Raw genomic sequence first — 13,340 nt, 5'->3', positions numbered from 1 at the left:
ATTTTGTTGCACTGTCTGGGAGTTTTTGTCTACATTGTCCTCCAGCTCGCTGATCCAGTCTTCTGCTTCCTCTAGCCTGCTTTTAATTCCTTCTACTGTGTTCTTCAGTTCAGAGATTGTATTCTTCATTTCCTCCTGGCTCTTATTGATAGCTTCTATTTCCTTTTTCATGTTGGTGTAATTTTCAGTAATTTCCTTGTAGTTTTTCTGGAGTTCCCTGTAGTTTCCCTGGAATTCTTTGTAGTTTCCGCTGAGCTCATTGAGCTTCTCCATAATCCATGTTTTGAATTCCATATCTGATAGTTTGCACCTCTCTATTTCATTTAGCACTCTTTCTGGGGATTCTACCTTTCCTTTCGATGGGGGGTTGTTTCTCTGTCTCCCCATTTTTGTGACTCCTATTGTTTGTTGGTGCTTCTTAGAATGATCTGCACTTCCTGGGTCTGCCCCTGGTGGCGTCAGATCCTGTACCAGTCTGGGCCTAGGCAGCCTGTTGGAGACTTCCAGGGATCTACTGACTTTGTCTGTCTTCTTTAGTTGTTAATCTATTCAATCTGTGATTAGCCATCAGGTTTAAGGACTGTGGGTGTGGCAGCTTAATTCCTGTAGGCAGGGCTTTTGTTTCCCTCAGGCTGATGCCACTCGGAGGGGAATGGTCTGTGTGCAGTACTGGGGATGAGTCGGCACTAGGACCCAGCCAGCCGCTTCCCCAGCTCTCCCCTCAGAGCCATCATACCAAACTCTCCCCAAGCGTCTCCAGTCCTCTCTGCCTTCCCTCTGCTTGAGCCCAGGGTAAGTGGGGGTAAAATATTTTCATATGTGATCTGCTTAAGAGCTCTTTTTCTGCAGCTGTTTCTCTCAGGCTAGCAAGAAACCCTGTGGCTTTTCACTTTTTGCAACTGGATACTATTTTACTTTCCACTCTGTTGCTGTAGGCTGGGAAGCCCAGCTGGGGTTTTAGACCCTGCCCTTCTCAGGGGGAACCCCTGGCTCCTGAGCTGTTTCTCATTCCCTTCAGCTGCCACCCGTGGGAGCCCAGCCAGCCCTTCCACATCTTCGCACTCCCTACCGGTCACGCTGTGATGTAGTGGCCTTTTCTGTCTCTCTGTGGTTATAAGACTTCTCTCCAGCTAGTGTTTGGTTGGTTATTCCAGATGATATCTTCAAAATTAAGTTGTAAATCCAGACTAGTTCTGGAAGGAGTTTAGTGAAGCTTACACTTACTCCTCCGCCATCTTGTTTCTCCCTACAAACTTCTTGAATGCCCAAGCAGATTGATATAACATGTTGTAATCCATGACCCTTTGGATAATCAATCTGGTATAAAAGAATTTTTAAAATGACAACAAACTCACAACTATCAACAACAGAATCTAAAAAATAAAAATGAGAACAAACTAAGCAGACAGCCAGAGTGGGAACAGGATCATAGGTATGGGGAGCATTTGGAAAGGTGTCCAAGAGAAAGAATTCTTATGTCCCATTAGAGCATTACACCTGAAAGTTTCAGGTACAAAGTTTTACACTTGATTTTCTGCTTCAATTTTTTAAAAAGGTGTTTCTTAGGACTTCAAAATAACTCAAAACAACTCAATAGGTTGTAGAGTAAAAGGGAAGTTGGGGAGACATGGATATCTATTTATGTGGTAGTTCATTCCAAGTAAGAGGAATTGATCTGCCTCTCATAAATTACCAATATTTCTATTCTTCTGAGGAAATAGTCTCCAAGGATGCCCTCTGGCTTCCCCCCATTTTTCCCCTCTCAAGTCAACAAAACTCTCTATTTTTATGACCTACATGACAGACTGTTGACTTGTGTCCTTAAACCTGACTCTTCAGAATGTTCCACAAAACCCAAACCTTAAGTGAAACCACAGATTCTGCTCCTTTGCTCAGTATATTTTTATACTTTCAAATAAGCCAATATCTCTGATAAAAGATGCTACTTAAAAGAATGAAACAGAGCCATGAAGTAAAATATCTCTGCTTAGTTTTGAAGATAAAAGAAGTTCTAGAGATGTGTTGCACAACAATGTGCATATAATTAACACTACTGTGATGTACACTTAAAAAGGGTTAAGATAGTCTTAGAGCAAACTTCCTTTGCTCAAGAAAAGTCACTTTAAAGAACCCTTCTAGTTATGTGACCATAGTTTAGTATAGTGCATGGCATAGCCAGCCATCAGTATCAGCACTTACAGCCTCCTCTCATTCCTCTAGATTAAGTGAGTCTCTTGGACAATTGGAAGTAAGTGAGGCAGAGGTGGTCTTAAGGGAGTGATACAGACCATCCTGCAAATCAAGCACAGTACATTAAAATATAAAAGTGAAACTAATATTTCATTGACCTCATTCAAGTGGCCTGCACATTGGGAAAAATTGGAGAGAAATCAGGAAACAGCTAACAACAAAAAGTGTCACTTTTAAATAAATCACCCATTGATTTTAAGAAGCTTTAAGTTTACTTTTTATATGCATAGACTCATTCAGTATAATTCTAAAACACAGAAACTGAAATGGTAAGAGGTTTTAGTCTAACTTTTCAGCTAAAATATGTCATTCATTCAGATCTCTTAAATTTACATGGGCTTTCTAAAACTAAATGAAACTGAGGGATTCAATCTAGTTTAGTGTTCTGCACAGACTAAAATGTAAGGAATTTTCAGGACTCCTGTTAAACTCTCAGTGTTGGGATGATAAACCGGAGCTCAGGTTTGGTGACGTGTCTGAGACTGCACCCATCAGAGCAGGCCAGTTTTTAATCCTAGATCCCTGGATGCTCAGCCATAGACCCCAAAGCCAATTCCATATAAAGATACTTGCCCATGCTGTCTTCCCTTTTGCTTACGAATCTAACATGTTGGAAAATCCACCAACTCATAGAAATAGTTCTGCGAACATTTTGATTCTGTTTTACTTTGGGGAATGTGCGTGAACATGTCAGCTTAATGGAATGAAAAAGAAGAATCACAAGAAAATAATAAAGGTCTACATTAACTTGCTTCCCTAACATACCAATGAGGGAGAAAGAAAGAAAGAAAAAAAAACTAAATTGGAACCATATTACTCAAAATTCAAGGATGTTTTACTAAGGAGAAGAGAATCATGAAAATAACTTGGACATATATTAAACTACATACATGAGGAGAAATGATACAATGATCCAACCCAGACAGGGTGCAATTGATTTCTGGGGAAAATGGTGGGAGGACAATAAGGGAGCTAGCTCAAACATGAGTGCCTAAATGAAGTGTAGGAAGATTCAGGAGAGTGAACGAGAGAAAGGAAGAGCCCATTAATAGTTCCTAGGATTTTCTCTGATTATAACAGCCCTTGGTTCATAATGATATGTAATAATGTATGACTCAGCTCATTTTTTCAATTGGCTACTATCCCCAAGAGATCTTTAGCTGGGCTCGGAAGTTTCAATATTTATATACATGGCACAAAAGGATAGAGATTGAAAGTGTTTTCACAATGGCCCAGTGGTTGGTCAGAAAGAAAACTAATAGTCAGGTCATGTTCCCAGTGTGTTATCCACATCCTTCCCAAACCAGTCATCACATAGAAACAATGGATATTAACTTAGATTTCTTCAATGGCACCCTAAACTTTATCTAATGTAAAGAGTCTTCTTAAAAAAGAAAAAAAGAAAAACTTGTATTTTTTTCTGAATAAATTAGCTCTTGAATTGCATGTCTTTAAGATATAGCTTCTCAAATAATCAAGAGAGAGACACTAGGTGTTTCCGTTAAAGGCATTTTTAAGTGTGCTGATAATTATATGTTTTTTAAGACCGTGGGGATTCTTTACAAATCAGTAAAACTTAATGGTGAATTTGATTAAGTTGTCCTTTAAAGCAATGTTTAAACCAAAATGTTAAGAGAATGAAAATTTATGACTAGACACATAAACCTCAGGTATTACTTTTTATAAATAACCACCAACTTGCCAAGGAAAAAATATATATAGATAATATTTATAGTTAAAAAATTACTCATTTTCTTAAAAAAAAATTATCCATAGGGTAATACATTTTCAAACTGGATGTTTTCTTAAAATGTGTATATAATTAAAATTGAGAACAAAAAACACTTTTGAATTAAAATACTTATTAAATAAGTACAAATTTGGTTTGCAATTCTTGATAAAAGGCTTTAGGATGAGAATAATAGAATGAGGTAAGCTACCTTTGTGTGCATGCTCATGTGTGTGTGTGCACATGTGTGTTTCAGGTAAGAACCTCTTCCTGACTCTCTTTAAATCACTACCCTAAAATTTGATTTCCTGAGTGGCAGAACTCCAGAAGCCCTCTTACAATCAAAATATATTTGTTTCCTTTTTCCTATAAGTTAGACTTTCATATTCCTTACTCCCTCAAAATATATTCAAGATAGGAAGGAAAAACATGGAGGTATTTGAAGGTAAAAAACATACCTCACCTTATCTCTCACTATACAACCATATATTATATGAAAGAAAATGTCATAGTTTATACTGCAATTTAATGATTATTCAATAAAGTAACTAATTACCGATATACAGGGCACAATGAGACAACTTCACACTCTCGCTCTTCAAATAAAGTATCTGGGCATTCTTGACCTCCATTGGCTGCTTCTTGGTTGATAATCCTGTATCGAGACTGTTTTATCGTAGCATTTCCTGAAGTAAAGAAAAAAATAAAATTACAGTAGTCCCTCTCTATATCGTGGTTCACTTATCGCGGCCACAATGTATCGCGGCATTTTTATAAATATTTAATTATTTTTAAGTATATTTTATTGATTATGTTGTTACAGTAGTTTCAATTTCTTTCCCTTTTGCTCCCCTCCACCCTGTATCCGCCTTCTCTCCAGCAATCCCACCCCCCTTATTTCATGTCTACAGGTTGTGCATATAAGTTCTTTGGCTTCACCCTATCCTATATTATTTTTAACTTCCCCCTGTCTATTTTGTATTAACCAATTATGCTTCTTAGTCCCTGTACCATTTCCCCATTTCTCCCCTACCCCCTCCCAATTGATAACCCTCCAAATGATCCCTATACCTATGATTCTGTTCCCATTCTGGTTTTGTTAGTTGGATTTTGTTTTTATTTTTTAGATTCAGTTGTTGATAGTTGTGAGTTTGTTGTCATTTTAGTGTTCATAGTTTTGATCTTCTTTTTCTGAAGTAAGTCCCTTTGACATTTCATATAATAATGGCTTGGTGATGATGAATTTCTTTAGCTTCATCTTGTCTGGGAAGCACTTCATCTGCCCTTCCATTCTAAATGACAGCTTTGCAGGATAGAGTAGTCCTCATTGCAGGTTGCCATTCACCACATTGAATACTGCTTCCCAGTCCCTTCCTGCCTGCAAAGTGTCCTCTGAGAAATCAGCTGATAGTCCTATAGGCACCCGCCTGTAGGCAACTCTCTGCCTCTCTTGCTGCCCTGAGGACTCTGTCTTTATCCTTCACCTTTGGCATCTCAGTCATGATGTGTCCTGGTGTGGTCCCCTCTGGGTCCAGGTTGCCCAGGACCCTCCGTGCTTCCCAGACCTGTATGTCTATGTCCTTCGCAAAATTTGGGAAGTTTTCCTCATTTTTTTTCAATTCTTGCTTCTTCATTGTGCACTGGTTGACTGTTTTTTTCTTCCTTATGTTCCAAATCATTGATTTGAACCCCCGTTTCCTTCCCTCCACCATTGTTTGGAATTGATTTTCCTTCATTTCACTTAGCATAGCCTTCACTTCTTCTCTTATGCATTTGCATAAGCATATGCATCAAGCATATCTGTAAAGCCTATGAGCATCTTTATCACCAGTGTTTTTAATTCTGTGTCTGTTACGTTGTCTATCTCCCCATCTTTTAGGTTGGCTATCTCCTCGTCACTTAGTTATCCCACTGGAATCTTGATCTGTTTACCCGTTTGGGCCATACTTCTCTGTCTCCTCATTCTGACAGGCTCCTGTGTTTGTTTGCCTCCGTGACCCAGGTAGGGATGTTGCTCCTGTTACGTGGTAAGGGGTGGAGCCTTAGGGATTCGTCAGTACAGGGCGACCTGTTTCACCACATTGTGGCACTGTAGGTGGGGGAGGGGTCCAAGAGTGAACAATGCTGCCTGTCCAGCACTTGCCCCTTTTCCAGGCTCCTCTCCCACTTCCACACCAGACTGGTGCCCCTCTAGCTGCTGCGCTGGCCATCATTCCCAGAGTTGGTGGGCCTGTGGACATTCTAGGACCGTGGGGGCCCTTTAAACAAGTGGACTCTGCTGAGACTGGCAGTTTCTGCCTCTATCCCAACCCCCACTGGTTTGCACAGTTAGAAGAAATGAGGCTTGATTTTCCCCGGTGCTGGGACCATGGGCCTCGAGGTTCAGTGAGGAGCTGGGAATGCTCCCCAGGTGTCCCTCCTGACTTTTTAAAATGTATGACGGCACTTTCTGCCGGCCTGCCACTGCCACCTCCACTGCCACCACTACACCGTGTCCTCTCTGCCCTGGCTCCACCCCTCCTACCTGTCTGGATGAGTATTTCTTCTTTGTATCTTTGTTTGCTGGACTTCCATGCAGTTTGACTTTCTGGAACTTCTGGTTGTTTCTAGTTTTGAAGTAGTTGTATTCCTTCTTAGTTGTGGAGGAAGATGCAGCATGTCTGTCTATGCCTCCATCTTGGCCAGAAGTCTATACTTAATTTTCGCAGATTTTTCGCTATACTGTAGGATTTTGCGGTACTGTATACGTATGTTGTTAAAGTTTCATAGGTTTAAGAGTGTAGAATAAATGTAAGGTTCCTACTTTGCAGGGGGGGGTGTCTAGAATGTAATACTTGCGAAAAGTGAGAGAATACTCTATAGTGCCCTTTTATGTGATTGCAGAGAATAACCCAGAGTTAGATAGCAACTGAAAAAAAATAAAGAGGTGGAGTAAGAACATATGGAATGACTGCCTAGGAAATGAGAATAACAGGCAAAAACCAGGGGTTATTACTCAATCTTACTTCTAAAGATATACACTTTATACTTAAAATAGTAGTTTCAAATCTATGTGTTCTAATATGCTAAGGTTATTTCCCACTGTCTCAATATGTTTGAAATTAATCTGAATCCATATTGCCTAATGTTAAGAGTTACATGGCATAATCTAAGAGGCCACAGGAACCCTCTTTCATCTCAAAACAACAGCTTAGGGGCCTTGAATTTTACTAGCAGCAAGTCACTCTTAGGGAAGGCATTTGCCTCCCTATGCTGCTATTTACAATGCAAACACTCCTGAAAATTACTACATTAGTAACACATTTATGGATATTAGCTTATTAGATTTCTTTTTCCTTAAAACCTGAGACAATATGTATGTAATTGAAATTTAGGAAAGAGGCACTAAAATTGTGACAGATTATTGTCTATCTCATGGTTTTGCTAAGAAGAAGTATTAATAGGTATCTTGATAAAAGGGCAGCTGATGTTCACTTTAATCTGTTGTAGCATTCATTTTATAACTTTAGAAGTCTTCTGAATCAACAACAGCAACAAAAATCAATTATAGTTATAGTGGTTATCAACTGTTTCAATTACTTCGTGCAACATATTACATTGGCTATGGAGATACCCATTCTTCATCTTACAATTAAACAAAGAGAACAGGCCAATAATAGACAAGTAGTTCTGAGTTATTGTAGAGCAAGAAGTCAGACTGGGGTGTAGTGTCAGGCGAATACAGAATAAAGCACACACACACACACACACACACACACACACACATTTATGTCTCTGGAAAGCAAAGACAGCTCAAGGGGGAGGCAAAATTTATTCTGGGACTTAAAGGCTGAATAAAAAATGCTGAAGCCATTTCAAGTCAAAACAACAGTTTGAGAAAAGGCACTGAGATGTATGGTGCATGGTATTTACAGAGAAAGACACATAAGTTCATTGAGAAGGCTGGTGTGTGTGTTCACAAGAAGGTGTTTATAAAAAATAGAGGAGGAGGAGTAATGGAATTAATTTGTAGATTTGGGACAGTTAATGGACTTAAACTTAATGGTGAGAAGGAAAGTTTTAGCAATCCAGTAAACTAAGTGGAGTAAAACAAAAGAGAATTAAAAGGAGCCTTTATTAAATTACTTATTCACATGGTTTTTTGAAAGTCATTTACAAAAAGACATAGTGGGAAGCAATTGATCTACAACCCACTCCTTGTACTCCTCCCAAACATTATGAACTGCTTCTGTATTTAGTTCTTCTGTTGTTACATCCAAATCTATAAAGAACATGCTTATGACATTACTTTTTGATTTATTAACTCTAGACATTATCTATTGACTTTGTGCTAATTGATGAGAACTTACTTTGTACCACCTTTAGCTTTTTTTTATAATTATATTGCTATTTCTACATGGCTGCTGGTTATTTAAAGGCTTTATATAACCTCCCTTTTTTTTTCAGTCCCACTGCTCATTCCAGTCTTCCATTAGACTAGCCACAAACATTCTAAAGGGTCTTCCTGGGGAGGTGGCTTCTCTTCTGCTGCCACCCATACTCCTGTTAAATTAGGTCATGGCTTCCTATGATGTCATCAGCTCCTCTGCTCTTCAGTCTTTGTCCATTAAGTCTTCCATAAATGAGTTTAGATCTCTCATCCACTGATGGTCCCCTCCTTTTGTTTTTGACAAGGCATTAAGGCTTTTAAAATTCATTTCCATTATTTTAAATGAGACTAAGGAAAAAAGAAAAGACCAACACATTTGTACATTTCATGATCTTGAACTGTATGATAAGGACATGTATGGACTCTTTTCCATCTGCTCCTATTTTGGTTACCCTTCTTTAACCTACTATGTAAAAAGGAGGCTGCCCATAGAAGGAGTGTATCATTAGTCTGCTTATCCATTGGCTTCTGGTTGCATTTGGCCAAAGGGGAATGAGGCACACCATGGAAGAAAAATGATGGCAAAAAGAGAGAGAGAAATCAGGTAATTTATTCTACCAAACTTTTTTCCTCTGGATCACCACAAGCTTGTCCTGCGCTATCAAAAGCCACATTCCTATGGAGTGGCACCCTCCCATTGCTACTTCCCCTGCGTTCTACTAACTGCTCCTACCTCTATGAGCTTTCAGGCTCCAGGATGTCACTAGTCCAGGGACTGTTACTTCACATTTATCCAGTCCATTGCTTTGTAAATTATCCATTTAATTTTTTCTGGTTGCCTTATTTGAATGAGCCAACTTTTTCCTGATAGCAAATGCTCACATAGTCAAAATACATATGCTACTAGTATTTGACTGAGAGGAATGTTATAATTGGTTTCTTTTGAAATGCAGTTAAGGCCCTGTAAGGCAAAAAGACATTTAAAGGGGGAAAAAGTGTAATTAAAATGGTTCTGCATAATAATATTAAAGCTGTCTTCCTTTGGGTAGGGGCACTTGTAAATAAGTATGCCTTTGGGAAAATGTCTATTCTCCCACTCTCACTTAATTGCAATTATATTGTACTTACTCTGAAAATTACTGTTTACCTTTAGGATGTGCTCATGAACAGTGTATATCTGTGTGTGTTCTGTTCATGTGTTATCTTAGGAAACAAAAAATAAATAAAGACTGAAGACAGAGAGAACATGACCAGTACCTCTTCCTTCACACTATATTCACACAGGGACACCATACACACAAACACATGCATAGTGCACAGTCACAGACAGAGGTATTCTGCCTCACGGTGTAATTCCAGGTCAAATAATTCAAACTTTCAGGGAGATCCAAGATGGCAGAGAAGTGGAAGCTACACTAACGTCCTCCCAGGGCCAATCTGGAATTACAACTAAATTGTGGAGAAATCATCAGGAATAACCAACTGAACACTAGCTGTAGAGAAGTCTATAACCACGGAGAGACAGAAAAGTCTGCTTCACCACAACGTGACCTGTAAGAAGTGCAGAGACAAGAAAGGGCTGCCTGGCCTCCCACAGGTGGCAGCTTAAGGGACTGAGAAACAGCTCAGCAGCTGTGGATTCCCCCTGGAAAGGGCAGGATCTGAATCCTCAGCTGGTTTTCCCAGCCATAGCAACAGAACAGAAAGTAAAATAGCATCCAGCTGTGAAAAGTGAAAAGTCACAGAATTTTTTGTTGGCCTGAAAGAAACAGCTGGAGACAAAGAGCTCTTACATGGATCATGTACAAAATTTTTTTGGCACCCACTTACCCTGGGCTCAAGCAGAGGGAGAGCAGAGAAGACTAGAGATGCTTATGAAGAATCGGGGGCAGTGGCTTTGAGGAGAGAACTGAGGCAGCAGCCGACCTCGTCCCAGTGCTGACTCATTCCCCATACTGCAGGCAGACCACTGCCCTCCAAGAAGCATCAGTTGAGGGGAAACAAAAGCCCTGCCTGCAGGAATTAAGCTGCCACACCCTCAGTGCTTATGCCTGATGGATAATCACAGATTGAAGAGATTGACAACTAAAGGAGACAGACAAAGGCAGTAGATCCCTGGAAGTCTCCAACAGGCTGCCTAGGCCCAGACAAGCACATGATCTGACACCACCAGGGGCAGATCCAGGAAGTGCAGATCAATCTAAGAAGCAGCAACAAACAAGAAGAGTCACAAAAATGGGGAGATGGAGAAACAACACCTCATTGAAAGAAAAGGAGGAATCCCCAGAAAGAGTGCTAAATGAAATAGAGGGAAGCAAATTATCAGACATGGAATTCAAAAGATGGATTATAGGGAAGCACAATGAAATCAGCGAGCTCAAAGAAAACTACAAAAAACTCATGGGAAACTACAAAAATTTACTGAGAACTACATCAGAATGAAAAAGGACATACAAGCTATCAATAAGAGCAAGGAGGAAATGAAGAATACAATTAATGAATTGGAGAAATCAGGAAAAGGAATTAAAAGCAGGCTAGAGGAAGCAGAAGATCGTATCAGCGAGCTGGAGGACAACGTAGACAAAAATTCCTAGACAGTGCAACAGAATAAAAAAAGATTTAAAAAGAATGAAGAGGTTTTAAGAGAGTGGCAGGACAACATGAAACATAATAATATTCGTATCATAGGAATTCCAGAAGGAGAAGAGCAAGGGATAGAAAACCTCTTTGAAAAACTAATGACAGAGAACTTTCCTAACTAGATGAGAGAAAAAGTCATGCAAGTCCAGGAAGCATAGAGGGTCCCAATGAAGATGAACTCCAACAGGCCCACTTCAAGACACATCATAATTAAAATGGCAACACTGATAGACAAAGAGAGAATCCTAAAAGCAGCAAGAGAGAAAGAGCTAATAACATACAAAGAAGCTCCAATAAGGTTATCATCATATTTCTCAACAGAAACACTAGAAGCCAAAAGGGAATGGCAAAAAATATTCCAAGCAATGAAAAATGAAGGCCTAAAACCAAGAATACTCTACCCAGCAAGGCACTCATTCAAAATGGGAGGTGAAATAAGGAGTTTCCAAGACAAAATAAGGCTAAAAGAATACATCTCCACCAAACCAGCATTGCAAGAGATGCTAAGGGGTCTGCTTTAAGAAGATGAAGAGACAGAGAGAAACAGAGAGGAACACAAGTACAAAAGGGAAAAATGACAATAAATAAGTACCTATTGGTAATAACTTTAAATGCAAATGGATTAAATGCTCCAATCAAAAAACATAGGGTAGCTGAATGAATTAAAAAGAATGACCCACATATATGCTGTCTACAAGAGACCCACCTTAGAACAAAAGATCTACACAGACTGAACATGAAGGGATAGAAGAAAGTATTTCAAGCAATGAACATGAAAAAAAAGCTGGGGTAGCAATACTTATATCAGACAAAACATATTTCACAGCAAAGTCCATAAAAAGAGACAGAGAAGACACTTAATAACACTTAAGGGAACAATCCATCAAGAATTATAATCCTGGTAAATATTTATGCACCAAACACAGGAGCACCAAAATATGTAAAGAAATTTTTGAAAGACTTCAGGAAGTATATAGATAGCAACACGCTCATAGTAGGGGACTTTAATGCCCCATTGTCAACAATGGACAGATCTTCAAAGGAAAGAAACACCAAGGAAATTGAGACACTGAACAACATTCTAGACCAAATGGACTTAGTTGATATATATAGAACTTTTCAACCCAAAGAAGCAAAATATACATTCTTTTCAAGTGCACATGGAACATTCTCAAAGACAGACCACATTGTAGGACACAAACAAGCCTCAACAAATTCAAGAAAATTGAAATTATGTCAACCACCTTCTCAGATCACAATGGTTTGAAACTGGAAATCAATCTAAAAGAAAAAACTGAAAAACATTCAAGCTCATGGAGAATAAATAACATGCTATTAAATAATGAATGAGTTAACAATGACATCAAGGATGAAATCAAAAAGTTTTTAGAAACAAATGATAATGAGCACACAGCCCAAAACCTATGGATACAGCAAAAGGAGTCCAGAGAGGAAAGTTCATAGCAATAGAGGCCTACCTACAAAGGAAAGAAGAATCTCTAATAAAAAATCTAACCCTACAGCTAAAAGTCAGAGAAGGAAAACTCTGATTCCAAAAAACCTCCGCTGCCTTGCGGCATACCTCTTCAGGGAAAAGGCTAAGGGAGTAAACCCTGACAGAAAATCCGGAGCCGGAGTCCCTAAGGCGGTTTGACGTTGTAGTCAACACCGGCAACTCCTGCGGCGCACCTGAACCCAAGCTGTATCGACTCCGTCTTTCCCTTGGACCCTTCAGCTGCGAAGAGAGGGGGGGTCTGCTGCATGGGCAAGAGCAGACCCTCCATATCACCCCGCCCAGGCTCTGTAGCTTCAGCTTCACTGGAGAGGACACTCCAGCGTCATCGCAAGATGTCGATTCAACACGGGAGGAGACAGATACCGTGTCACTCCCGAGTCAGACTGCACAACCATTCTCGGCGGTGCAGATAGACTCTTGAGAAGCTACACCATCGTCTCTCGAGACGGACGGCTGCCGACGACAGCTAAAAGAATTAGAGGAACAACAACAAGCAAAGCACAGAGCAAGTAGAAGGAAGGAAATCATCAAGATCAGAGCAGAATTAAGTGACATAGAGACTAAACAAACAATTCAAAAGATCAATAAAACCAGGGGCTCGTTCTTTGAAAAGGTAGATAAAATTGAAAAGCCTTTAACCAGAATCATCAAGAAAAAAAGAGAGAGGACCCAAATAAATAAAATCAAAAATGAAAGAGAAGAAATCACAACTGATACCACAGAAATACAAAAATTATAAGAAATTATTATGAACATATTTATCACAAGAAATTTGACAACCTTGATGAAATGGACAAATTTCTAGAAACATATAATCTTCAAAACTGCATCAAGAA

At 39.4% G+C, this 13,340-nt stretch overlaps 1 protein-coding gene across 1 annotated transcript in view; it reads right to left on the bottom strand.

The window, feature by feature from the left end:
* The window catches only part of THSD7B (thrombospondin type 1 domain containing 7B), an 824,502-nt gene that overhangs the window by 369,505 nt on the left and 441,657 nt on the right, over window positions 1-13,340 (bottom strand). The window contains exon 10 of the mRNA XM_090267231.1: window positions 4,536-4,665. Within this exon, the coding sequence (XP_090123357.1) occupies window positions 4,536-4,665 (130 nt within the window). The remainder of the gene's footprint in view (window positions 1-4,535; window positions 4,666-13,340) is intronic.

Source organism: Furipterus horrens, unplaced genomic scaffold (assembly GCF_987537825.1).
Source record: "Furipterus horrens unplaced genomic scaffold, mFurHor1.1.pri manual_scaffold_1, whole genome shotgun sequence".
In the NCBI taxonomy this organism is placed as follows: Eukaryota; Metazoa; Chordata; class Mammalia; order Chiroptera; family Furipteridae; genus Furipterus; species Furipterus horrens.
The sequence above is the reverse complement of the archived record's forward strand: the minus strand, read 5'-3'. Positions and strand labels throughout refer to the sequence as shown.